Here is a 27,565-nt window from a genome sequence, read left to right as displayed (position 1 = left end):
AGGCATATGGGGAGGAGATAACAGATGGAGTCCTGGCCATTTGACCAAAGGATCCGTTTACAACAGGTCCACTGTGTTTACTGATCTACCCAGGGATCATTGATCCAAACATCTAATTCAGATTGTCATACTTAGCAACTGGCACAATCCCCACACTGGATCCTGGAAAATGACTGTAGACTACCACAAGCTCATTCAAGTCATAGTATTGATTGCATTTGTTGTGCTAGTTGCTAGAACAAATTATGACTTCAGATACATGGCATATAGCTATTGATTTGGTGAGTGAGTCCTTTTCTATGCCAATTGGGAAATGAGGTCAAAATCAATGAATTCACAATAAACAACAATACTCATTCACAGTTTTGCCTCAGGGCTATAGTAACTATCCCCTTTCACAATGGAATCTGGGCCAACTGGACATTCCACAGAACATAACGTTGATTAATTCCACCAGTGACACCACATTGATTGAAAGAATGAAAAGAGGTGGCCATCACATACCTTTTATAAAACACATGCACTCCGAAAGACAGAGTAAATCCTAAAAACTGTGGGTATCTGCCACTTCATAGCTTTTCAAGATAAAGACTTCCTCAGTGTAGTAGTGTCCTAGGGCTACTGCAACAAGCCATTGCAAACTGGGTGGCTTAAAACAACAGAAATTGATTACCTTTATTTGCCCAGAAGCTAAAATCCAAACATCAAGATGTATCAGCAGGATCATGCTTACTCTGGAAACTTTAAGGGAATCTTTCCTTGCCTTTCATAGTTTTTGGTGGCTTACTGGAAATCTTTGCCATTCCTTGGTTTGTAATCACTTGAATCCTTAATTGTCACGTGGCATTTTCCCTGGGTATCTGTCTTCACATGAAAGTGAAAGTCTCTAAGTCGTGTCCGACTCTTTCTGATCCTATGGACTAGACACTCCATGGAATTCTCCAGGCCAGAATACTGGAGTGGGTAGCCTTTCCCTTCTATAGGGGATCTTCCCAACCCAGACATCAAACCCAGGTCTCCCACGCTGCAGGCAGATTCTTTACAAGCTGAGCCACGAAGGAACCCCAAGAATACTGGAGTGGGTAGCCTATCCCATCTCCAGTGGATCTTCCCAACCTAGGAATCAAACCAGGCTCTCCCCCATTGCAGACAGATTCTTTACCAACTGAGCTATCAGGGAAGCCCATATAGTCAAAGCTTTAATTTTTCCAGTAGTAATGTGCTGATGTAAGAGTTGGACCATCAAGAAGGCTGAGTGCTGAAGAATTAATGCTTTTGAATTGTGGTGCTGGAGAAGACCTGAGAGTCACTTGGACAGCAAAGAGGTCAAACCAGTCAATCCTGAAGGAAATCAACCCTGAATATTCATCAGAAGGACTAACACTGAAGCTTAAATTCCAATACTTTGTCCACCTGATGCGAAGAGCTGACTCATTGGAAAAGACCCTGATGCTGGGAAAGATTGAAGGCAAGAGGAGAAGGGGGTGGCAGAGGATAAAATGGTTAGATAGCATCACCAACTCAATGGACATGAATCTGAGAAAACTCTGGGAGATAATGAAGGACAGAAGGGCCTGGCATGCTGCAGTCTATGGGGTCACAAACAGTCAGACTCAAGAGAGTGACTGAACAACAACAACTGGTTATATCTGCAATGATTTTATTCACAAATAAAGTCACATGCTGCAGTACTGGTGGTACTGGGGATTAGGATTTCAACAAACCTTTGCTGGAGAATGCAGTTCAAGCCATAAAATCTAGGAATGTCTGTAAATTACAGTGACAAAGAAAAATTTTCCCAAGAGGCAGAAGTTTCAGTGACACATCTGATCATCTACTTTGTTCCTGGTGTTTATTTGTTTTTTGATTGCCCAGCATGAGGGATCCTAGATCCTTGAGCAGGGATCAAACCCACACCCCTTGCAGTGGAAGCATGGAGTCTCAACCACAGGGCTGCCAGAGAAGTCCCTGATCATCCCTATACATCTCTGTGTAGAACGATAAGGAAAAACAAATGTCCAAAACTTAGAAAAGACTCATAGGCAATGGTGAATGGGCTAACTGGCTGGGCAGGAAACTGGGAAGAAAAACAGTGGAAACTAAGAATATCTGAGGCGGTGTCACATGGATGGATACAGGGTAATGAGTACAAGTGTGAAGATTTTTATAACACCCATCAAAAATGATGCACTACACAACCAAACAGACAAAAGGGCTCAGCCAGTTGATGTCACTCAGCCTTGTCAGGAGTCTTCTCAACACCAGCATAATAGACACATCAACAAAGTACAACAGATCAAGGACCCAACAGCAGACTCCCACTCACGAAGGCGGATCTAGCTACTCTACTTCTCCAGGTCCAATTTCCAGCAAAAGAGACCAGTGTTGAGTCTCTGGGAGGGCATTAGTCCTCGAGGAGAACAATGAAATCTTGTTGACAGTTGGACTATGCTGGCCCCTTTTTGTCCCTGAAGGGACAAAAATTTATTCCCATGGGAACACCTACCTATTCCAGATATGAATGTGCTTTTTGCTGCCTACCTGACCTTAGTTGGCACCACTATCTGGGTGCCTACAAAATGCCTAATCCACAGGCATGAAATCCAATACAACACAGCACCCCAACCAGGAAACCCACTGTACAACCAAAAAAAGGTGTGGAAGGAGCTCATAATCATGGGATCCTCTGGCCAAATCACTTAGTGCCCCATCAGAAGCTGTCGGCCTAAAACTGTTTGGAAGAGTCCACAGGAGGCACAGCTGAATCTCCAGCTTAGAAGCAATACTGTTCTAGGATAGGGCGCCGTCTTTGAGAATACTCTTACCAGGACAAACAGCAAGTGTGTCACTGAACCACAAACTCTGACTTCCATGTGAGCACTCTTAAGTTTCTTGTGCCCACATCCCAGCAAACAAGATGGAGAGACACTGTCTTGTGAAGAGTTACTCTTGCTGATCGGCAAGAGAGATGGGACTGCTGTTACAGAATGGGGGTAGAGAAAAACAAGCAACAAACTTGAGTGGTCCACTCAAGTACCTCTTCAGTTCAGTTCAGTTCAGTCGCTCAGTCGTGTCTCACTCTTTGTGACCCCATGAATTGCAGCACGCCAGGCTTCCCTGTCCATCACCAACTCCCAGAGTTCACTCAGACTCACGTCCATCGAGTCAGTAATGCCACCCAGCCATCTCATCCTCTGTCATCCCCTTCTCCTCCTGCCCCCAATCCCTCCCAGCATCAGAATCTTTTCCAATGAGTCAGCTCTTTTCATGAGGTGGCCAAAGTACTGGAGCTTCAGCTTTAGCATCATTCCTTCCAAAGAAATCCCAGGGCTGATCTCCTTCAGAATGGACTGGTTGGATCTCCTTGCAGTCCAAGGGACTCTCAAGAGTCTTCTCCAACACCACAGTTCAAAAGCATCAATTCTTCAACGCTCAGCCTTCTTCACAGTCCAACTCTCACATCCATACATGACCACAGGAAAAACCATAGCCTTGACTAGATGGACCTTAGTCGGCAAAGTAATGTCTCTGCTTTTGAATATGCTGTCTAGGTTGGTCATCACTTTTCTTCCAAGGAGTAAGCATCTTTTAATTTCATGGCTGCAATCACCATCTGCAGTGATTTGGAGCACAGAAAAATAAAGTCTGACACTGTTTCCACTGTTTCCCCATCTATTTCCCATGAAGTGATGGGACACGATGCCATGATCTTCGTTTTCTGAATGTTGAGCTTTAAGCCAACTTTTTCACTCTCCACTTTCACTTTCATCAAGGGGCTTTTTAGTTCCTCTTCACTTTCTGCCATAAGGGTTGTGTCATCTGCATATCTGAGGTGATTGATATTTCTCCCGGCAATCCTGATTCCAGCTTGTGTTTCTTCCAGCCCAGCATTTCTCATGATGTACTCTGCATAGAAGTTAAATAAGCAGAGTGACAATATACAGCCTTGACGTACTCCTTTTCCTATTTGGAACCAGTCTGTTGTTCCATTTTCCAGTTCTAACTGTTGCTTCCTGACCTGCATACAGACTTCTCAAGAGGCAGGTCAGGTGGTCTGGTATTCCCATCTCTTTCAGAATTTTCCACAGTTGATTGTGATCCACACAGTCAAAGGCTTTGGCATAGTCAATAAAGCAGAAATAGATGTTTTTCTAGAACTCTCTTGCTTTTTCCATGATCCAGCGGATGTTGGCAATTTGATCTCTTGTTCCTCTGCCTTTTCTAAAACCAGCTTGAACATCAGAGAGTTCATGGTTCATGTATTGCTGATGCCTGGCTTGGAGTATTTTGAGCAATACTTTACTACCTTGGTACTTCCTAATAGCCATGAAATTAAAAGATGCTTACTCCTTGGAAGAAAAGTGATGACCAACCTAGATAGCATATTCAAAAGCAGAGACATTACTTTGCCGACTAAGGTCCATCTAGTCAAGGCTAAGGTTTTTCCTGTGGTCATGTATGGATGTGAGAGTTAGACTGTGAAGAAGGCTGAGCGTCGAAGAATTGATGCTTTTGAACTGTGGTGTTGGAGAAGACTCTTGAGAGTCCCTTGGACTGCAAGGAGATCCAACCAGTCCATTCTGAAGGAGATCAGCCCTGGGATTTCTTTGGAAGGAATGATGCTAAAGCTGAAACTCCAATACTTTGGCCACCTCATGAAAAGAGCTGACTCATTGGAAAAGATTCTGATGCTGGGAGGGATTGGGGGAAGGAGGAGAAGGGGATGACAGAGGATGAGATGGCTGGATGGCATCACTGACTCGATGGACGTGAGTCTGAGTGAACTCTGGGAGTTGGTGATGGACAGGGAAGCCTGGCGTGCTGCGATTCATGCGGTCGCAAAGAGTCGGACACGACTGAGCGACTGAACTGAACAGAACTGAATAGAATTTTAAATGAGGATGAGAAAGTCAGCAACTTCAGCATGAGCACAGTAGGATTACCATGGCCTCCATCATCTTATGGTTAAGACTAACAGAGGTGACAGCTGAAGACAGAGGATACAGGATGAACAGTAGAAGAATGAGATGATGAGAACCACCTCTGGCCCCCAAACCAACAGCAGTAATGGGGACTGTAGTTCATCCCACTAACTCTCCTCTTTTAAATGACCTCTCTGGGAGAAAGGCCCTTGGTGCGGTGGAAGAGCTGCTCCTTGCTAGTATAAAAGGGATCCATACGTCACATGGGGTGAACCGTAGCAGGCATGGGGACATGGCACTCAGATAGCCCTTGGAAAAAAGCCTCACTGCCTGGCTGTGGGAAGATGCTGAAATGACAGCCTCTAGCTGTTAACCCTTCCAGGATCTGCCTCAGTTTCAAGCTGAGATCACACTTGGAGGACAACCCTCAGGCAATGACTAGACACAAAAGAGGTACTAAGGGCCTGAACCCTTCACCCAAACTTCAACAAAGAGCCTTTACTCTGGGGCTTTCTGAGGTGCTGGGAGAGTCTTTGTAACTTTGGTATCAAGAGTCTGACCCTCCAGTACTCTTGCCTGGAGAATCCCTTGGACAGAGGAACCTGGTGGGCTACAGTCCATGAAGTCATGGAAACAGACACAACTGAGCGACTGACACACACACAAAATTGAGGAGATACTTGATGGTGCAAGGGTCCACTTTATCTACTGTCCCATCTCCTGCAGGAAGCAGGATGGGGCAGGCAGCACCTGGGAGACAGGATGGCTCACCCCCCTCCCCCATCCCTTCTGGAAGTCTTGGGGCCTCAATGCCTGCAACAGCTGGCCTTGGGCAAATAAAAGACTAAGTTGTTTACTGGCAAAGAAAAAAAAAAAAAAAGAGTCTGACCCTGGGTCTTCCCAGGTGGTCCAGTGGCTGGGACTCTGCACTCCCAGTGCCGGAGGCCCCGGGTTGATGCCTGGTCAGGGAACTCAATCCCACATGTTGCACTAGTTTGTATGCCACAACTAAAAACATCCTGAGTGCTGCAACCAGGAGTGAAGATACCACATGTGGTGATGAAGACCCAGAACAGCCAAATAAATACATAAATATTTAAAAAAGAAGAAGAAGAAGAAGAAGATTCTGACCCTGCTTAGTCCTGTTTCCTCACTTTTCCTTTCACAGGTGTTACTTCCCCAGCAAACCTCTCTTCTGACCCCCCACTGTCTGCTTCCTGGAGAAGCTAATCTCAGACAAGCCACAACTCTAGATTTCTTGCTTGAGCGCTATTAAATGCACAAGAATGACTTTAAAAGCATAAACTACTTGAAACAAAGTGAAAAGGTGAAACCATTTTATAGAAATCAGATGTTAACTAGCAGAAAACATTAAACTTACAGAAATTCATTTAATTCACCAGCATGTGGTATTCCCTTTTGATCATAAAGTGAATCATAAAACAAATTTTGACCTTGTATCTCATTTCATCTTCAGAAAAAGTATGCTATCAATTAATAGATATTTCCAACTCCTATTTTTAAAAACAAATTGAGGGAAAATACTCCACTTAGAAATAGTGGACAGATGATAAGCTGACAATTGGTTGGAATAAGAAAGGTTGAGGACTTGTCCAACGTTTTAAATTTAGTCCCCGATGTACTTGAGGATAAAAGAATATAGGGCCTTCTCCAAAATCACTATGCATACGTGCATGCTCAGTCATGTCCAACTCTTTGCAACCCCATGGACTGTAGCCCACCAGGCTCCTCTACCCGTGGGATTTGCAGGCAAGAATACTGGAGTGGGTTGCCATTTCCTCCTCCAGGGATCTTCCTGACCCAGGGATCGAACCCAGGTCTCCGGCATCTTCTGCACTGACAGGTAAATTCTTCACCACTGAGCTACCTGGGAAGCCCCAATTACCACAGATACTCTCTCTATTTCAGCAAAAAAGATCACAGGGATCCCTATATATTTGGCATCTGAGATGCCTATCAAGCTCCCTTTATAGGAATTCCCAAAGGCGCACCACAAAGTCTCTCAAGAAGATGGCAACAGCCAAGTAGTACAATTCTCAGTTCCTCCAGGGCTACTATTTATGCCCTCTGTGTTTCAGATTCTGCATGTCAGTAAAAATAAGGTCATTATCTCAGAAGCAGTTTAAAGAAGAGCTAATTCATCTCCTAAAAACATAAACTGGCCCAAAGCTAAGAGGCTGATGATCTTACAAGCTCATCCAGGAGAGTGTTCAAGCTGAGATATAAGTACTCAGATATCACTACTAACTAGACCCAATAATCCAACATTCAACCTGTGTGCAAATAGTCAACATCTTTCTCTCTATCACCCATGGAAATCAACTGAACTTCTCACTACAGATAGAGATTCTCCAGGACTTATGAGGGGAGCTACCTCAGTAAACACCAGCTAAATTAATCCCATCGTTTCTTTCCAACCTTTACAAAAAGTCTCTGCCTTGCAGCTACCCAGCTGGCATGAATCTCAGTGGATGGGGGATGAGAGATGATGTTTATGTGATAATGAAGCAGAGAGGGCTTTGAAGCAAAGGCTGAGGGAGCTAGGGGAATGCAGAGCCCACTCACCACCACTGCCGCCACCACCACCAATCCAGTAAATGTGGAAATGAGTGACCTCTAGCTGGTACAAGTTGGGATAGGGGGATGTCTTAGCAAGGGACTAGGCACAAATTAAGACAAAGAGGTAAAGAGGATGATTTGTGAAGAAGGCGAGTTTATCATGAATTGAGGCAAACTGAATGTGTGTCCATCTTCATACCCTTGTTTTCCTGATTGACTCCTGCTGCTGCTGCTGCTGCTGCTAAGTCACTTCAGTCGTGTCTGACTCTGTGAGACCCCACAGACGGCAGCCCACCAGGCTCCCCCATCCCTGGGATTCTCCAGGCAAGAACACTGGAGTGGGTTGCCATTTCCTTCTCCAATGCATGAAAGTGAAAAGTGAAAGTGAAGTCAGTCATGTCCTACTCTTCGCAACCCCATGGACTGCAGCCTACCAGGCTCCTCCATCCATGGGATTTTTCAGGCAAGAACACTGGAGTGGGGTGCCATTGCCTTCTCCGCATTGACTCCTCCTTGCCCTTTAAAAGTAAATTCAGCTGACATGCCTTAAGAAGAGCCTTCCCTGTTCACATTCAAATCTTGACTTAGTACTACTTCAGGGTGTTGCTGTGAGACCTATGATAGCATCTGTTATCTTCTGTTGTAACTGCCTTCCTAAATTGAGATAATTCACAAGCCATAATATTCAAACTTCCAAGTTACACAATTCAATGGTTCTTAATACAGTTACAAAGCTGTACAGTCATCACCAATATCTAATTCCAGAACATCCTATCACCCAACAAAGACAGCCCATACCCACTGGCAATCATTCTTCTTTCACTCTTCTTTCTAGCCCTTGACAAAGACAACCACAAATCTACTTTTGTCCTTATGGATCTACCAATTGTGAACACTTTAAATAAACCAGACTATATAATTTATAAACTTTTTACCTGCCTCCTTTGCTAAATCTAAATCTTTACTAAATCAAAGTTTATTCATGTCATAGCAGAGCAGAATATTTCACTTCTTTTCAAGACTGAATAATATTCCATTGTTATCTATGTATACCACATTTTTATCCATTTATCAGTTGACGGACATTTGGATTGCTTCCCTTTTTTTTTTTTTTCTTCTTTCCCTCTTCTGTCCATTCCATGCAGCATGTGGGATCTTAGTTCCCTGACCAGGGTTTGAACCCATACCTCCTGCAGTGAAAGCTCAGAGTTTTAACCACTAAACCACCAGGGAATTCCCGGAGTTTCTGCCCTTTTCTGGCTGCTATGAATAATCCTGCTATGAACATTGGTGTATAAGTTTTTCAGTGGACCTAAGTGTTCAGTTCCCTTGGATATACACTTAGGAGTGGGATTACTGGGTCATATGGTAACTATTTGAAGAACCACCAAACTATTTCCCATTGTATACTCCCACCAGCAACATCACTCTTTTCTTTATCCAGCCCTCAATTTTCTGGAAGGCAGGGACTAATAAGTCTTCTATAATAGCCCCTGCACCTAGCATAACACCTAGTGCAGCACGGTTGTCTATGAGTATTTGTGAAGTGAACAACTAAGGAATCTGTTTCAACCTTGTGCTTTCTTCCAGCAAAATACTCTCTCCCAATATCTTTAACCAGCCACTTTTATCTGTGAAACTATTCTAGGAAAGTGACATACTCTTAGGTGCCAGCAGTTCTTGAAATGAGTGCTCTATGATTGCTAGAGAATAGGGTTGTGATCTGCATAGGGCTGCTTGCCCACACATTAGAGAAGCTAACTAAGATAATTCTCATAGTAGAATCACGTGTTTTCAAGTTGGTACCAGTTGGTGGGCAGGCATATGTTCACACATATTTTCAAAGTGATCCTCAGCAAAATAGGTACAGGACATGTTTGGTGTCCAGACTCTGCTGGCCCTGCTGCCAATAACACTACAATGGACCTGGGCAGAGAAGAGAACAAAGTAACTCCCACACGGGGCAAGAGGAAACTTGTGGGGCCCATCCCATATGTGGGTAGCCTTTCCTTTCTCCAGGGGATCTTCCCAACCCAGGGATCGAACCTAGGTCTCCCACATTGCAGGTGGATTCTTTACCAGCTAAGCCACAAAGGAAGCCCAAGAGTACTGGAGTGAGTAGCCTATACATTCTCTAGCAGATCTTCCTGACCCAGGAATCGAATGGGGGTCTCCTACATTGCAGGCAGATTCTTTACCAGCTGAGCTATCACAGAAGCCCCAAATGAGTGTGGAAGCAGATTCATTCTCAGAGTCTCCAGAAAAGAACTCAGTCTAGCCAACACCAGGATTTCAACTTTGTGATAGAGAGTGCAGAGAATCCAGCCAAGCCACTGTACTCGGATTTCTGACCTATAGGATGATGAATAAATACATTTGTGTAGTGTTCAGCCACTCAGTTTGTAGCAATGTGTTATGACAGCAACAGAAGACTAATATATTACTGAATGTCAGCATATTAAATTCCAATATTCTATGGTTCTCAAGTACGAGAACCACTACTTTAATGGAAAGATCCATTAAAATTGCACGTTTCCAGAATGGATTCACAGTCCACTACCAAATGTTATTTTTATAGCAAATCCATGGGAGACATCTACTCATAGTTATTGGGTATTTTTTTAAATGTTAACTAAGAATAATGCGGGCTTCCCTGGTGGCTCAGTGGTAAAAGCTTTGCCTGCCAATGCAAGACATGTGGGTTCGATCCCTGGGTCAGGAAGATACAGCATTCTTTTTTTAAATTAATTTGTTTTTTAATTGAAGCATAATTGCTTTACAGAATTCTGTTGTTTTCTGTCAAACATCAACAAGAATTAGCCATAGGTAGGGAACCTATGGACAGGGGAGCCTGGCGGGCTACGTCTATGGAGTCAGAAAGAGTCAGGCACAACTTAATGACTAAACAACAACAACAGCAAGAATAATATACCAATTTCTAAGTAATTATCTTCTCCAACATTTACAACTTTAGCATTAACTTTTAAAAAGAAAATAGATAATTACTTGTAAAATCTTTTTCAAATTGTCTTACTTGTTTAATCACTTTAGATGTACGTCTCTTTCCTAATACATTTAATGTATTTTATTAAATTCACATTTCATATAACCAGGTATGAGTCACATTAACAAAAGCCAGTGATTGTTAATAGAATCCAGTGAATCAGTGTTTACAAAAACATGAGAATGTAAATGAAGCCAAAGATTTACAGCCCTCAAAAGTGCAAAGGCAAAAATCACTCATAGTTTTGGTGTAAAGCCAATTATATAGAATTGTGTTTTAACAGGACTTTATTGGTATGATGACCATATTTCAGTATCGATATTTTCTAAATTAGTAGCTCACAGTTGCTTGTGGCTTTCTTGCAACCATACCACAGTTCCTCCAATCCCTGATCTGCACAACACATGCTTAGAATATTCCAAGTTCTACTGGTTCCAACCAGTGCTTCTAAACTACCACAATGCCAACAAAACTGGATTTTTTTCACAGACTCTACAATGTAATATAAAATCATTTTGGAGCGTGGACACTTACTTTTTCTGAGTTCTTTCAGCCAACCTTGCAATCTCTATAGCTGCCTTCCTTGCTTCAAAATCTTCTCTTTTCACCACCTCTCCAGTACCTCGGTAGCCTAGCTCCACCAACTGGCGGGCCAGACCTTCATCCTGAAAAGAAGATCGATTGTTAGGTTTGTGGATGAATGAGACATTTTATCAAAGTATACTGAATAACTGTTTCAAATGAAAAAGCAAATGTGTTATAAATATGAGACAAGATATCTTAGACATGAAAAGTTAGGATTCTTTCCAACAATAATTTTATAAACATCTAATTTGTCATCCCTTTCCCAGAGATGTAAGATGGGGAAAAAAATAATAATAACATCACACACTAAATTTTCTCTAAGGGATTGGAAGACAAAAGTCTGTTATGTTTTCAATCAATTTATGAGAAGAGCTGTAGATAATTAATAAAGTATCCTTAAAACAATAAAACTGAGAGACAATAGTATTTATACAAGACAATAGTATTTATACAAGAAAGGCTATATAAAAAGCAATTGCACAAAAAAGAAAACTGGGTTGCTTTCAGAAAGTTCAATGCTTCAGAGAGTTACTTCCTTGAAGTCAATTAACTGATGACACAGGGCATTATAACTTCAAATACAAAGCAAAGAGCAGATGAATTTCCTATTTGAGTAGAAGGATATTGTTTCCATATAATGTCAGTACCAATAAAAACAGAGAAGTAGAAACCCAAGATGACCACAAAAAGCTTCAAACTGAAAATATATATATATATATATTTCCCTACAATTCTCTGGACCTTTTATATTTCAGTTATTTTAAAAATTGTCACACACATTTCTGTTACTTGCATAGCGTATTCAAAAGAGAACAGCATCTCCCTATTGAAGAGGTGATATTTTACCAGAAGTTACAAAGGCTTAAGTATTACTTGCATGTGCGTGCACACTAAGTCGCTTCAGTTGCGTCCGACTCTGTGTGACCCTATTGACACTAGCCCACCAGGCTCCTCTGTCCATGGAATTTTTCCAGCAAGAATACTGGAGTGGTTGTCATGCCCTCCTCTAGGGGATCTTCTGGAGCCAGGGACCAAACCCATGTCTCACATTTCCTGTATTAACAGGCGGGTTCTTTACCACTAGGGCCACCTAGGAAACCCCTAAGTATTACATAACAGTATGTATAATAACATTTTACATTATCCCTTATATTACCATCTTAATTAAACAGAAAATGTCTGTAATATTGTGAAAATAGCATTTATTTTATTGTTACAGACCCTCACTCAGTACATCACTGCTGAATGCAAGAACTGTCTCAGTTCAGTTCAGTTCAGTCACTCAGCTGTGTCTGACTCTTTGTGACCCCATGAACCGCAGCATGCCAGCCCTCTCTGTCCACCATCAACTCCCGGAGTCCACCCAAACCCATGTCCATTGAGTCAGTGATGTCATCCAACCATCTCATCCTCTGCTGTCCCCTTCTCCTGCCCTCAATCTTTCCAGCATCAGGGTCTTTTCAAATGAGTCAGCTCTTTGCATTAGGCGGCCAAAGTACTGGAGTTTCAGCTTCAGCATCAGTCCTACCAATGAACACCCAGGACTGATCTCCTTTAGGATGGACTGGTTGGATCTCCTTGCAATCCAAGGGACTCTCAAAAGTCTTCTCCAACACCACAGTTCAAAAGCATCCATTCTTCTGCGCTCAGCTTTCTTTATAGTCCAACTCTCACATCCATACATGACTACTGGAAAAACCATAGCCTTGACTAGAAGGACCTTTGTTGACAAAGTAATGTCTCTGCTTTTTAATATGCTGTCTAGGTTGGTCATAACTTTCCTTCCAAGGAGTAAGTCTCTTTTAATTTCATGGCTGCAATCACCATCTGCAGTGATTTTGGAGCCCCAAAAAATAAAGTCAGCCACTGTTTCCACTGTTTCCCTATCTATTTGCCATGAAGTGATGGGACCAGATGCCATGATCTTAGTTTCCTGAATATTGAGTTGTAAGCCAGCTTTTTCACTCTCCTCTTTCACTTTCATCAAGAGGCTCTTTAGTTCTTCTTCACTTTCTGTCTAGCAGAATTAAAATGAGAAAACTTAATTCATGGTTAATAATCTATTCAACCCACAGTGGCTATTTTAAAGTTCAAACTACTCATACAAAATTCAGATACTGTCAATGTGGAAAACTTGACTACTTTGCTTTGCTAAACACTAAAAGCAAATACTGAAACCTGTGTAGCAATATGAGTACATTTGCCAAGTGAAGACAATGCAAAGCAGCAGGGCTTGCCAGGGCTCTTTCTTGACTTGTTCCCCTGCTCACTATACTCTCTATCCCAGGTTATGGTCCTCTGAACCACAAAACTGAGCAAATGCCTCCACCTAGTGGAGTGAACATTTAATAGAAAAGGGATGCAAGATTTTGAGTTTGATTTACAAAAAATGAGATGACTTGAGTATAAATTTTCTTAAATACATTACTAAAAGTGAGCTCAGGGGAAGAATTCATAGCTGAGCTCTGTGAGACTGTGGGGTTCTTCTAGCAGCAAAATATAAGTTGCCTGTGGTCAACAGAGCATTTTATATAATAAAGACCATTAAAAAGTGGTTGTATCAACTAGCTCTTCCTTTTCTTATACCTCTTTCTGCTCTATACCACAGTGTGCTATGGAACTAACCAGCCAGGTATAAGGAACCATGGTTCATCACACATAACTCATCAGTAATTGAATGAAACCCAACCCAACTACACTATTAACTTTGCATATGGAGTGAATTATCGTTGTGTACCCTACCAGAGCCACACTGAAGCATCTGGATAGTTCTATGCTCATTGACACTAATATGTTGTTGTTCAGTCACTAAATCATATCTGACTCTTTATGACCCCAAGGACTGCAGCATGCCAGGCTTCTCTGTCCTTCACTATCTCCTGGAGCTTACTCAAACCCATGTCCATTGAGTCAGTGATGCCATCCAACCATCTCCTTGATCATCTCCTTCTCCTGCCTTAAATCTTGCCCAGCATCAGGGTCTTTTCCAATGAGCCAGCTGTTCGCATCAGGTGGCCAGAGTACTGGAGCTTCAGCTTCAACATCAATCGTTCCAATGAATATTCAGTGTTGATTTCCTTTAGGACTGACTGGTTCCATCTCCTTGCAGTCCAAAGGACTCTCAAGAGTCTTCTCCAGCACCGCAGTTCAAAGGCATCAATTCTTTGGTGCTCAGCCTTCTTTGTATTGTAACAAATGACAAGATCAAGTAGAAAGTTGAAGTTGTTTCCCCACTTAACCATAACCATGCTCTAACTGGTGGAGTCACAAGTCATCTCTCTACTTTAAATGGTTAATCATCTTTAAATAATTTATCTTTAAAGGAACAGAAATAAAGTAGTTTTATTCAGTCACATATTCATTCATTCATTTGCATTTCTGGTGATTTTCATTCTTTTGTGTAGATCCAAGTTTCTTACAGACACACGATTTTTCTTCTACCTCAAAAACTGTAACAATTCTTGTAGGAAAGGCCTACTAAGGGATTTCCCTGGTGGTCCAGTGCTCCCATTGCAGGGAGCCCAGGTTCGATCCCTGGTCAGGAAACTAGATCCCACATGCTGCAACTTAGGTGTTCACATACCACAACTTGTTGAGTTCACATGTCCTTGTGTTGCAGTTAAGACCTGGCACAGCCAAATAAATAAAATAAATATTTTTTTAACAGGCTTGCTAGATGAATGGATAAGAAAGCTGTGGTACGTATACACAATGGAGTATTACTCAGCCATCAAAAAGAATACATTTGAATCAGTTCTAACGAGGTGGATGAAACTGGAGCCGATCATACAGAGTGAAGTAAGCCAGAAAGAAAAACACCAATACAGTATACTAAAGCATATATATGGAATTTAGAAAGATGGTAATGATAACCCTGTATGCAAGAAACCAAAAGAGATACAGATGTATAGAACAGTCTTTTGGACTCTGTGAGAGAGGGAGACGGGGGGATGATTTGGGAGAATGGCATTGAAACATGTATAATATCATATAAGAAATGAATCGCCAGTCCAGGTTCGATGCAGGAAACAGGATGCTTGGGACTGATACACTGCGATGACCCAAAGGGATGGTGTGGGTTGGGGGGAGGTGGGAAGGGGGTTCAGGATGGGGAGCACCTGTACACCCATGGTGGATTCATGTTGATGTATGGCAAATCCAATACAATATTGTAAAGTAATTAGCCTCCAATTAAAATAAATAAATTTAAATTAAAAAAATAACAACAGGCCTGCGAACAACAAGTTATCTTGGCTTTTTTTTTTTTTACTACAAAAGAAAATATTTATTTCACCTGAATTTTTTCTTCAAGTTTTACTAAGATATAATTGACATACAGTACTATATAAGTTCAAAGTGTACAGTATAATGATTTGATTTATATACATCATGAAATGATTACTGCAGTAAGTTTAGTTCACATCTATCTCATACAGATACCAAATTAAAGAAATAGAAAAATGCATACATCTTTTCCCTTGGGATGAGATCTCTTAGGATTTACTCTCAACAACTTTCAAAAATGACATAAAGCAGCATTAATTATATTTGTCAGGTTATACATTATATCCCTAGTACTTATTCATCTTATAATTGCAAGTCTGTACCTTTGCACTGCCTTCATTTAATTCCCCCTCCCTCCACCCTCCTCAGTGTCTGGTAACCACAAATCTGATCTCTTTTTCTAAGAGTATGTTTGTTTGTTTGTTTGTTTTAAAGTACATTGACCTACAACACTGTTAATTCCAGTTACACAGCAAGGAGATTTCATATTCCTATCAAATAATAACCATAATATCTAATTAACAAATATCTCACCATATAAAGATATTACATAGTTATTGACTATTCCCCACACTGTACATTTCATACCCATGACTCACACACTTCTGTGCACCTGGAAGTCTTTATCTCTTAATATCCCTCATGTATTTCTCTCCTCCCTCTAATTCATTCCCATTTGGCAATCACCTGTTTGTTCTCTGCATCTATCACTCTTCTTATGTTTTGTTAAATATAGCTGTTCATTTTTTTCTCTAGATTCTACATATAAGTGAGATCATGGAGTATTTGTCTTTGTCTGTCTATTTATTTCATTTAGCATAATGCCCTCTAGGCCCCTCCATGTTGGCAGAAATGGCAGGATTTCATTCTTTTTATGGCTGAGTAATATTCTATTGTAACCACATCTTCTTTATTCATTCATCTGTTAATGGCACTTAGGTGTTTCCATATCTTGGCTAATATAAATAATAATGCAATGAACACAGGGGTGCCTGTGTCTTTTTCAATTAATATTTTCATTTTCTTTGGAGTAGAATTGCTGGATCATATGGTAGCTCTAGTTTTAAATTCTTGAGTCTCCATACTCTCTCCCACAGTGACTGCAGCAATTTATATGCTCTTCAACTGTGCATGAAGTTTCCCTTTTCTCAACATCCTCATCAATATTTGTTATTTGTTGTCTTTGATAACAGCCATTCTGAAATTTGTGAGGTGTTACCTTGTGGTTTTGATTTGCATTTCCCTGATGACTAGCCAGGCTTCAGCAATACGTGAACCGTGAACTTCCAGATGTTCAAGCTGGTTTTAGAAAAGGCAGAGGAACAAGAGATCAAATTGCCAACATCCACTGGATCAATGAAAAAGCAAGAGAGTTCCAGAAAAAACATCTATTTCTGCTTTATTGACTATGCCAAAGCCTTTGACTACGTGGATCACAATAAACTGTGGAAAATTCTGAAAGAGATGGGAATACCAGACCAACTGACCTGCCTCTTGAGAAACCTGTAGGCAGGTCAGGAAGCAACACTTAGAACTGGACATGGAACAACAGACTGGTTCCAAATAGGAAAAGGAATACATCAAGGCGGTATATTGTCACCCTGCTTATTTAACTTCTATGCAGAGTACATCATGAGAAATGCTGGACTGGAAGAAGCACAAGCTGGAATCAAGATTGCCAGGAGAAATATCAATAACCTCAGATATGCAGATGACACCACCCTTATGTCAGAAAGTGAAGAGGAACTAAAAAGCCTCTTGATGAAAGTGAAAGAAGAGAGCAAAAGAGTTGGCTTAAAGCTCAACATTCAGAAAACAAAGATCATGGCTTCTGGTCCCATCACTTCATGGGAAATATATGGGGAAACAGTAGAAACAGTGTCAGACTTTATTTTGAGGGGCTCCAAAATCACTGCAGATGGTGACTGCAGCCATGAAATTAAAAGACGCATACTCCTTGGAAGGAAACTTATGACCAACCTAGATAGCATGTTAAAAAGCAGAGACATTACTTTGTCAACAAAGGTCCATCTAGTCAAGGCTATGGTTTTTCCAGTAGTCATGTATGGATGTGAGAGTTGGACTATAAAGAAAGCTGAGCACAGAAGAATTGATGAGCTTTTAAATTGTGGTGTTGTAGAAGACTCTTGAGAGTCTTTTGGACTGCAAGGAGATCTAACCAGTCCATCCTAAAGGATATCAGTCCTGAATAATTCACTGGAAGGAACGATCCTGAAGCTGAAACTCCAATACTTTGGCCACCTGATGTGGAGAGCTGACTCATTTGAAAAGACCCTGATGCTGGGAAAGATTGAGGGCAGGAGGAGAAGGGGACAACAGAGGATGAGATGGTTGGATGGCATCACCAATTCAATGGACGTGAGTTTGGGTAAACTCCGGGAGTTGGTGATAGACAGGGAAGCCTGGCATGCTGTGGTTCATGGGGTTGCAAAGAGTCGGACACGACTGAACAACTGAACTGAACTGAATTGAACTGATGACTAGTGATACTGAGCAACCTTTCATACATCTGCTGGCCATTTGTGTGTCTTTTGTGGAAAAAATATCTATTCTGATTGTCTCATTTCTTTAATCATCTTGTTTGGGTTTTTCTGATGTAGAATTGTATGACTTCTTTGTATATTTTAGGTATTAACCCCTTCTCAAGTGTATCATCTGCAAATATCTTCTCCTATTTACTAAGTGGCCTTTTGTTTTGTTGATAGTTTCTTTTGCTATGCAAAAGCCTTTTAATGTGATGTAGTACCATTTCTCTACCATTTTTGTTTTTGTTTTCCTTGCCTGGGCAGATATATCCAGAAATGTATTTCCCAGACCAGCGTAAAAGAATGTACAGGCTATGCTTTCTTCTAGAAGTTTCATAGTTTCAAGTCTTGCATTTAAGTCTTTAATCCATTTTGAATTTATTTTTGTACGTAGTATATGAAAGTACTCCAGTTTGACCTTTTTGCACACAGTTGTCCAGTTTTCCCAAAAACATTTATTGAAGAGGCTGTCTTTTCCCATTGTATATTCCTGTCTCCTTTGTCATAGACTAATTGCCCAATAGAGTATGAGTTCATTTCTGGACTCACTCTTCTATTCTATTGATCTGTCTCTGCTTTTGTGCCAATACTATATTATTTTGATTACCATAGCCTTGCAGTATAATTTTAAATCCAGTTCTTTCTATATTAAGATTGCTTTAGATATTTGATGTCTCCTCTGTTTCCATAAAAATTTTAGAATTTGTACTAGTTCTATGAAAAATCCCACTTGTATTTTACTTTTTTATTTTTATTTTTTTACTTTACAATACTGTATTGGTTTTGCCATACATCAACATGAATCCACCACAGGTGTACATAAGTTCCCACTCCTGAACTGCTCCCACCTTCCTCCCCATACCATCCCTCTGGGTTATCCCAGTGCACCAACCCCAAGCATCCTGTATCCTGCATCGAACCTAGACTGGCGATTCATTTCTTATATGATATTATACATGTTTCGATGCCATTCTCCCAAATCATCCCACCCTCTCCCTCTCCCACAGAGTCAAAAAGTCTGTTCTGTACATCTGTATCTCTTTTGCTGTCTTGCATACAGGGTTATCGTTACCATCTTTCTAAATTCCATATATATGCGTTAGTATACTGTATTGGTGTTTTTCTTTCTGGCTTACTTCACTCTGTATAATCGGCTCCAGTTTCATCTACCGCATTAGAACTGATTCAAATGTATTCTTTTTGATGGCTGAGTAATACTCCATTGTGTATACGTACCACAGCTTTCTTATCCATTCATCTGCTGATGGACATCTAGATTGCTTCCATGTCCTGGCTATAAACAGTGCTGCGATGAACATTGGGGTACACGTGTCTCTTTCAATTCTAGTTTCCTTGGTGTGTATGCCCAGTAGTGGGATTGCTGGGTCATAAGGCAGTTCTATTTCCAGTTTTTTAAGGAATCTCCACACTGTTCTCCATAATGGCTGTACTAGTTTGCATTCCTACTAACAGTGTAAGAGGGTTCCCTTTTCTCCACACCCTCTCCAGCATTTATTGCTTGTAGACTTTTGGATCGCAGCCATTCTGACTGGTGTGAAATGGTACCTCATTGTGGTCTTGATTTGCATTTCTCTGATAATGAATGATGTTGATCATCTTTTCATATGTTTGTTAGCCATCTGTATGTCTTCTTTGGAGAAGTGTCTGTTTAGTTCTTTGGCCCATTTTTTGATTGGGTCATTTATTTTTCCAGAATTGAGCTGCATGAGTTGCTTGTATATTTTTGAGATTAGTTGTTTGTCAGTTGCTTCATTTGCTATTACTTTCTCCCATTCCGAAGGCTTTTAATAAGGACTGCATTGAATCTGTAGATTGTCTTGGGTAGTAGAGTCATTTTAACAATATTAATTCCTCCAGTCATGAGCACTGTATATCTTTCCATCTGTTTGTGTTGTCTTTAGTTTCCTTCATCAGTGTCTTATGGTTTTCCAAGTACAGGTAATCTATCTCCTTAGTTAAATTCATTCTTAAGTATTCTGTTCTGTTTGATGCAGTTACAAACAGGATTGTTTTTTTTCCATTTCCTTTTCAGATAGTTCACTGTTAGCATATGGGAAAGCAGCAGGTTTCTGCATGTTAATTTTGTATACTGCAACTTTACTAAATCACATGATGAGTTCTTGTAATTTTTTGATGGTGTCTGAGGATTTATTGGGCTTCCTTGGCAGCTCAAATGATAAAGAATCCACCTGCAATGCTTCTTTGGTGGCTCAAACAGTAAAGTATCTGCCCGTAATGCAAAAGACCTAGGTTCAGTGCCTGGGTTGGGAAGATCCCCTGGAGAAGGAAATGGCAACCCACTCCAGTACTCTTGCCTACAGAATTCCATGCACAGAGGAGCCTGGAAAGCTACAGTCCATGGGGTCGCAAAGAGTTGGGACACTACTGAGTGACTAACACTTAGGATTTATTATGTATAGTATCATATCACCTGCAAAGAGCGGTGGTTTTACTTCTTCCTCTCCAATTTATATTCTTTTTATTTCTTTTTCTTCTCTAATCACTATGACTAGGATTTGCAATACTATGTTGAACAAAAGTGGCAAGTGTGGGCATCCTTCTCTTATTCTTGACCTTAGATAAAATGCTTTCAACTTTTTACTGTTAAGTATGATGACAGCTGTGGGTTTGTCATATATAGCCTTTATTGTTTTGATATATGTTTCCTTTATACCCACTTTGTTGAGAGTCTTTATCAGAAATGGATACTGAATACTGTCAAAAGCTTTTGACTACATCTATTAAAATGATCATATCATTTTCATTCAGCAATTTTTTAATAACATCATATTAATAAATTGAATGAAATTTGATTAGTGAATATTAAGCCACTTTGATTGATTAGTGAATATTGAGCCATCCTTGTATCTCTAGAATAAATCCCATTTGACCATGGTGTATGATCCTTTTAATGTTTTATTGAATTCAGTTTGCTAACATTTTGTTGAGGATTTTTGAGGATATTGGTCTATAATTTTCTTTTCTGTGTGTGATCTCTTTGTCCAGTTTTGGTATCTGGATGATGTTGGCTTTGCAGAATGAGTTTGGAAGCATTACTTCTGCTTTAATTTTTTGAAGTGTCAAAAGGGACAGGAGTTAACTCTTCTCCAAATGCTTGGTAGAATTCACCTGAGAAGCTTTCTGCTCCTGGACTTTGTTTGCTGAGAGTTAGTTTATTACTGATTCAATTTCATTAGTGGTAATTGGTCTGTTCATATTTTCTATTTCTTCCTGGTTCAGACGTGAGAGAGTGTACATTTCTAGGAATCTGTCCATTTCTACAGGGTTGTCCATTTTATTGTCATACAGTTGTTCAGAGTAGTCTCAAACAGTCCTTTGTATTTCTGCAGCATCAATTATAACATTTCCTTTTTTACTTTTGATTTTATTTGTTTGGGCCTTCTCTCTTTTTTATTTGATAAGACTGGGTAAAAGTTTATCAACTGTATTTATCTTTCAAAGGAATAACTTAAGTTCACTGATCTTTTCTGTTGTTTTTCTAGTCTCTATTCACGACTTTTTTGCTCTGATCTTTATGGTTTCTTTGTTTCTTCTCAGTTCAGGTTTTGTCTGTTTGTCTTTTTCTAGTTCCTTTAGGTGCAAGTCTAGGTTGCTTATTTGAGATTTTTCTTGTTTCCTAAAAAGCTTCTTTCATTATCCACTTCCCTCTTAGAACTGCTTTTGCTTTCATCCCCTAGATTTTGGATTGTTGGTCTTCTCTTTTATCTTTTTCAGGAACTTGTTGTTTTCTCTTTGATATCTTCAGTTATTTCACTTGATTTTTGAAAGACATTTTTGCTGGATTAGTGTTACAGATTGACTTTTTAACCTTTCAGCACTTTAGAGAATGTTATCCCATTATACCATGGCTTGTATTATTTCTGATGAGAATTGCAGTCTTTCCTGTCTGAGTCCATCTTTGCATTCCTATGATAAACCATACTATTTAAGAGTAGTATTTAGTAGTCTCTGATCTATTATTTCTTATTATATTCCTAGATTCATTTCTCACTCAGTAAGCAAAATTAGTCTTTAGCTTTCCATTTTGTGCTATCATTTTCTAGATTGATGTCAGGGCTACACAAATCCTATAAATGATTTAAGAAAACTACATGCTTTTCTTTTTATTAATTTTTAATTATGTAAGTTAGACTTTAATTCATTCTCCTTGCAAAAAGTAAAATGTGGCAGATACAGTGAATCTGTATTTTGTCAACTTAGCTAAGCTAAGTTAGAGCTTTGTTTCCGTAACTTTCCTTCCTTAGTTAGTTACAGGTTAGGTTGGACCACAAGAGACATTTGCAATAGATGTGGATGATAGAAGAAGAGCAACCATATTGTTCTAGTTCGTACAGGATCTTCTCCTTTACCTCCTCCAACTCCTGGGTCAGGTGTATGAGTACGTTTATCTCTGTGACTAAAGATATTAGCTTCTTCTGCAGATCTCCTCCTACCATCAAAGTTGGAAGTGTAGAAAAGGTGACAGCCTGATCCAAGTTTCAGTGTGTCCCTATGAATTCTAGTGCACTTTTACAGGTCCATTTCCCCTTGTTTCCCCCACTTCTCATGTAGCTTTACTTCCTGGCTATCTGTCCTAATGACTTCAGGTTCCAGACACTAAAGAAACAGCCTTTCATCAACCATTTAAACAGTTCTCATAATGGTGTAGGGGAAAATCTCCATAAAAAAGTAAACATACATGACACACACATATTTGCATCTGTGTGTATGTGTGTGTGCGTGTGCATGTTCTGCTCCTCTTAGTGAACCCTGAATGAGTCACAGTTGGCTACTGGCAAGGATTCCAGAGGAATGGAAATTTAAAGGACAGATTGACTGGTTCCAGGTTACCTAGAATTGGTTCTCTGACCTTATTAAAGGTATTACAAGCCCTCTTTACAGTAAAAAAGATTATGCTGTAGTCAGTGAAGTGCAGAGGCCAAGTTTTAATTTATCAACTTTACAGACTTGCAATGAAGTCAGGGCTTTGGGTAACCAAGTGTTTTTTGCCAGAGTATAATTTAGTGGCAATAAGAAAGATAATGGCATTGGTTGCTTCCAAGTGTGCTGAACGCTATGGGAAAAGAAAATGAAAAGCCCAAGTCTTCGGCATTAGCCAGCCACTTGGTAGCAGGTTAGTTACACATGACTACCTCCATCATGAAAGGGGAAAACATTTGATATAGTTTCATGATATTTAAAAGCTTTTTTCCAAGAGAAGAAAATAGTCCATAGGCCATTAGATAGCGGAGCAGACTTATGACTATAGCCAGAAGAGGCAAACCCCTTACTACCAAATGTATCTGTTCCTATCAGATTGAATTGTTGACCTTTCCAAAGCTGAAGGGGCCAATGTGGTCAATTTGCCACCAAGTGGTTGGTTGGTTCCCTTGAGAAATGGTGCTATATTGTAGGTATTCAACTTGGTTGCTGATAGTCAAATGCCTGTCGTTTGAGTTGGATGTTCAGCTACATCAGCCTTTGCAAGAGGGCACCCATGCTACTGGGCCCATGTGTAGCCTCCGTCTTCCTCCATGTCCACATTATGTCAGCACTAAAGTGGCCAGTGAAAGAAGTTGGCTGACAACAAATGGCTTAACTAATATCAAATTTAACAGTAAATGTCTTTACCTTTCCCCCAAACATAGTCATCATTTTCCATTTTGGAGACCTTTGAAATTATGATTAATATAACACAAAGTATTAATTTCTCACTCCTAATCAATGTCAATAAGTTTCATTGCTAACTCACATGAAAAACTCTGCCTTAAAAAAATTGAAACCTTTCTTAACAATATTAAGCTTAAGCTTGGTAATTGTGCACATGTGCTACAAAGATAATTATATCCTATTGGGATATTTATTGTCTATACTTCATTATTATTTATTTAGATATTCAAAAATTTAGATTCAAACATTGTTTGACACCACTACTTTTTGCCCCTCATTTATTTCAGTGACTTCCATTGCAAGGCATAAAACTGAACCTTCATGATTTAAATTTTATATTATCTGTATAAAATATTAAAAGCTTGATTTTGAAGTTAGAAGATATGTTGGAAATACCACCTGGCTTTTTTTTAACACATAATTCCAGAAAGATCAAATTTTCTGCGCAAGGTCACACAATTTGTTCATGGAAAAGATAGGACTAAAGTGGGATGTTTCTACTTCCTGAAAATTATGTTCCTGGACTTCCCTGGTGGCACAGTGGGTAAGAATCCACCTGCCAATGCAGGGGACACAGATTCAATCCCTGGCTGGGAAGATTCCACCTGCCTCAGAGCAACTAACCCCATGGGCCACAACTACTGAGCCCGTGCTCTAGAGCCCTCCAGCTGAAACTACTGAGCCCACATGCCACAACTAGTGAAGGCTGGAAGCTCTAGGGAAGCAGGTCAGGTGGTCTGGTATTCCCATCTCCTTAAGAATTTTCCACAGTTTGTTGTGATCCACACAGTCAAAGGCTTTGGCATAGTCAATAAAGTAGAAGTAGATGTTTTTCTGGAACTCTCTTGCTTTTTCCATGATCCGACGGATGTTGGCATTTTGATCTCTTGTTCCTCTGCCTTTTCTAAAACCAGCTTGAACATCTGGAAGTTCACGATTCATGTACTATTGAAGCCTGGCTTGGAGAATTTTGAGCATTACTTTGCTAGCATTGAGATGAGAGCAACTGTGCAGTAGTTTGAACAATGGACTGGTTCCAAACTGGGAAAGGAGTATGACAAGGCTGTATATTGTCACCCTGCTTATTTAACTTATATGCAGAGTACATCATGCAAAATGCTGGGCTGGATGAAGCACAAGCTGGAATCAAGATTGCCAGGAAAAATATCAATAACCTCAGATATGCAAATGACACCACCTTTATGGTAGAAAGTGAGGAAGAACTGAAGAGCCTCTTGATGAAAGTGAAAGAGGAGAGTGAAAAATTTGGCTTACAACTCAACATTTGAAAAACTAAGATCATGGCATCTGGTCCATCACTTCATGGCAAATAGATGGGGAAACAGTGAGAGACTTTATTTTGGGGGGCTCCAAGATCACTTCAGCCATGAAATTAAAAGCCGCTTGCTCCTTGGAAGAAAAGTTATGACCAACCTAGACAGCATATTAAAAAGCAGAGATATTACTTTGCCAATAAAGGTCTGTCTAGTCAAAGCTATGGTTTTTCTAGTAGTCATGTATGGATGTGGGAGTTGGACTATAAAGAAAGCTGAGCGCCGAACAATTGATGCTTTTGAACTGTGGTGTTGGAGAAGACTCGAGAGTCTCTTCCAACCAGTCCATTCTAAAGGAGATCATCCTGGGTGTTCTTTGGAAGGAATGATGCTAAAGCTGAAGCTTCAATACTTTGGCCACCTAATGAGAAGAACTGACTCATTGGAAAAGACCCTGATGCTGAGAAAGACTAAAGGCAGAAGGAGAAGGAGATGACAGAGGTTGAGATAGTTGGATGGCATCACCGACTCCATGGACATGAGTTTGAGCAAGCTCCAGGAGTTGGTGATAAACAGGGAAGCCTGGCGTGCTGCAGTCCATGGGGTCGCAGAAAGTCGGACATGACTGAGCGACTGAACTGAACTGAAGCTCCAGGGACCGCAAGCCACAACCACTGAGGGCCTGTGAGGCAACCACTGAAGCCCTCACACCTGAAGCCTGTACTCCCACAACAAGTAAAGCCACGGCAATAAGCAGCCCAGAACAGCAATGAGAAGCCCAAGAACCACAACTAGAGAAAGCTAGAGTGCAGCAACAAAGACCCAGTGCAGCCAAGGATAAACAAATAAATGAAAGCATTGTGTACATGTCAAATATATTGTATTAAAAAAATTATGTTCCTATGTAGCACATGACTGCGTTTTGGAGAAGCACTTTTCAGACCTTGGAATCCCCACTGAAGAAATCTGACTTTTAATACGCTCATTTTGGACTCCAAATCCAAAAATTTCAATCCACTAAAAGACAGAATTACTGTTGTGGTGAATATTTGTGGAGCTCACTGCAAGATACACATCCTTCTCAGACTCAGATGTGGAGTGGACTCACATAGCAGTGCCTGCTCTCTCTGGCCTAAATATGGGGCAACTTGGGGTTCTGGGGTCTGGCTCCACAACAGCAGAATTTCCAAGTCAGTGTCCATTTAGTCGGCCTGGTCTGGGGACTATATCAGGGCTACGGGGACGTTCAGTTCATATCCTGCTTCTCAGGACCCGCAGCCCATTATTCCCCGCCCCCTCCCCCACCCCTCATCCTGATTCTCCTCCAGGAGGCCAAGCGCTTTATCCTCTGCCCTCCTCCCAGCCCCCGACTTGCTCCCCATCCATCCCCAACACCTTTAAGAAGCCAGAGGAGGACTGTAGCCAATCCCAATTACGTCCGATTTTGCTGTGTTGCAGGCTTTTTTTTTTTTAACTGTCAACAATAGTTGTGCTCCATCAACTCGGTAAACAGGAGTCAGCTTATGCCTGCACTTACAGGGAGCTGTAACGTGTACCTGTAATTAAAGCGCTTTCGGAACCAACTAGCTGGGGGTCACAGTTCAGGGAACCAAATGCCTAGTAAAACACCAGATACACCTGGCAGGATACTGCCTTCTGTTCTTTGGTACAAACTGGCAAAAAGAAACAGGGCGTCAGACCTGAACTGCAGCCCCCGGAAGGGTCTCCGGGGGTCTCCGAATCCAGCCCCGCAGCTCGCAAAGGCAGGACTTTGGAAGCGGAGCGGCCAGGAGGCGGCGAGGTCGGCGCTGGGCAGACAACCGAGGTTCCGCGGCGCGTGTGGTGCGCGTGCGCACGGGCACGGGTCTGCGCAGCGTCACGGATACAAGGGGCCGGGATGCCGCGCAGACCCAGGTAGTGGGGGCGGGGGGCGCGGTGGGGTAGGGACACCGACACGGCGGCGCTCCACCGCCGTGGCTTTGGAGCCGCGGTCGGAAAACTGCCGCGCGTGCAGTCCCCAAGCTTCACCGCCAGGGGGCAAACACCCCACGACCCCGGGGCTCAGGATCGTGCGCGGACCCAGGGAACGCAAAGGCGGTGGCCACCCTACTGGGCGGCCGCCCTTACCTCCAGGTAGTACAAGTCCAGGGTGGTGATCTGCGAGTCCAGGAAATCTTCGTAGGTGTTGAACTGCGTGACTATATTGTCCACGGTGGTCAACGCTTCGTCCTGATCCATCGCGGTTGCCTTGGCCGAAGCGTCCTTAGCTACGGAGGCCCGGGGGCAGGGTCAGAAGATTCCACCCACTTCGTCCCTTCCAATCAGTTAGAAACCGGTGCTGACTTTGGGGCGTTAATCCCACCCCCTTGTCTGGTTAGGGTTTCAGGTTCCCGCCTCACTCCTAGGAACGCCGTCTCAAATTACCCTCCCCAAGTTCAGGCCTGACGACTTCAGTAGACTCGCACTTCGACAAAAATGAGTAGCCTTGGAAGAGGGGCCATTGCAATCCAAAATTTAAAAGGCTGAAACTTCTCCCAGGATATGTAGACAAAATACTACAGATCAGAGCTTCTAGGCTCATTCTAAAACAATTCTGTGAAGGACCAAATTATTTTGCAGTGTCTCAAAACAGAAATTTCTGGAAATGGACTTGTGAATAAATCCATTAACAAAAGAAAC

General features: G+C 41.3%; 1 protein-coding gene across 2 annotated transcripts in view; it reads right to left on the bottom strand.

Annotated features, from left to right (window-relative positions):
- Window positions 1–27,124, bottom strand: part of CFAP299 (cilia and flagella associated protein 299) — a 697,792-nt gene extending 670,668 nt beyond the window's left edge. For both annotated transcript variants that reach the window (XM_068975708.1, XM_068975709.1), the window contains exons 1-2: window positions 27,014–27,124; window positions 11,041–11,171 (exon numbers count right to left, since the gene is read on the bottom strand). In XM_068975708.1, the coding sequence (XP_068831809.1) occupies window positions 11,041–11,171; window positions 27,014–27,124 (242 nt within the window). The remainder of the gene's footprint in view (window positions 1–11,040; window positions 11,172–27,013) is intronic.
- Between the last annotated feature and the right edge of the window lie 441 nt (window positions 27,125–27,565).

This window comes from Capricornis sumatraensis, chromosome 7 (assembly GCF_032405125.1).
Source record: "Capricornis sumatraensis isolate serow.1 chromosome 7, serow.2, whole genome shotgun sequence".
NCBI classification, from domain to species: Eukaryota; Metazoa; Chordata; class Mammalia; order Artiodactyla; family Bovidae; genus Capricornis; species Capricornis sumatraensis.
This window is presented reverse-complemented; position numbering and strand designations above follow the sequence as displayed.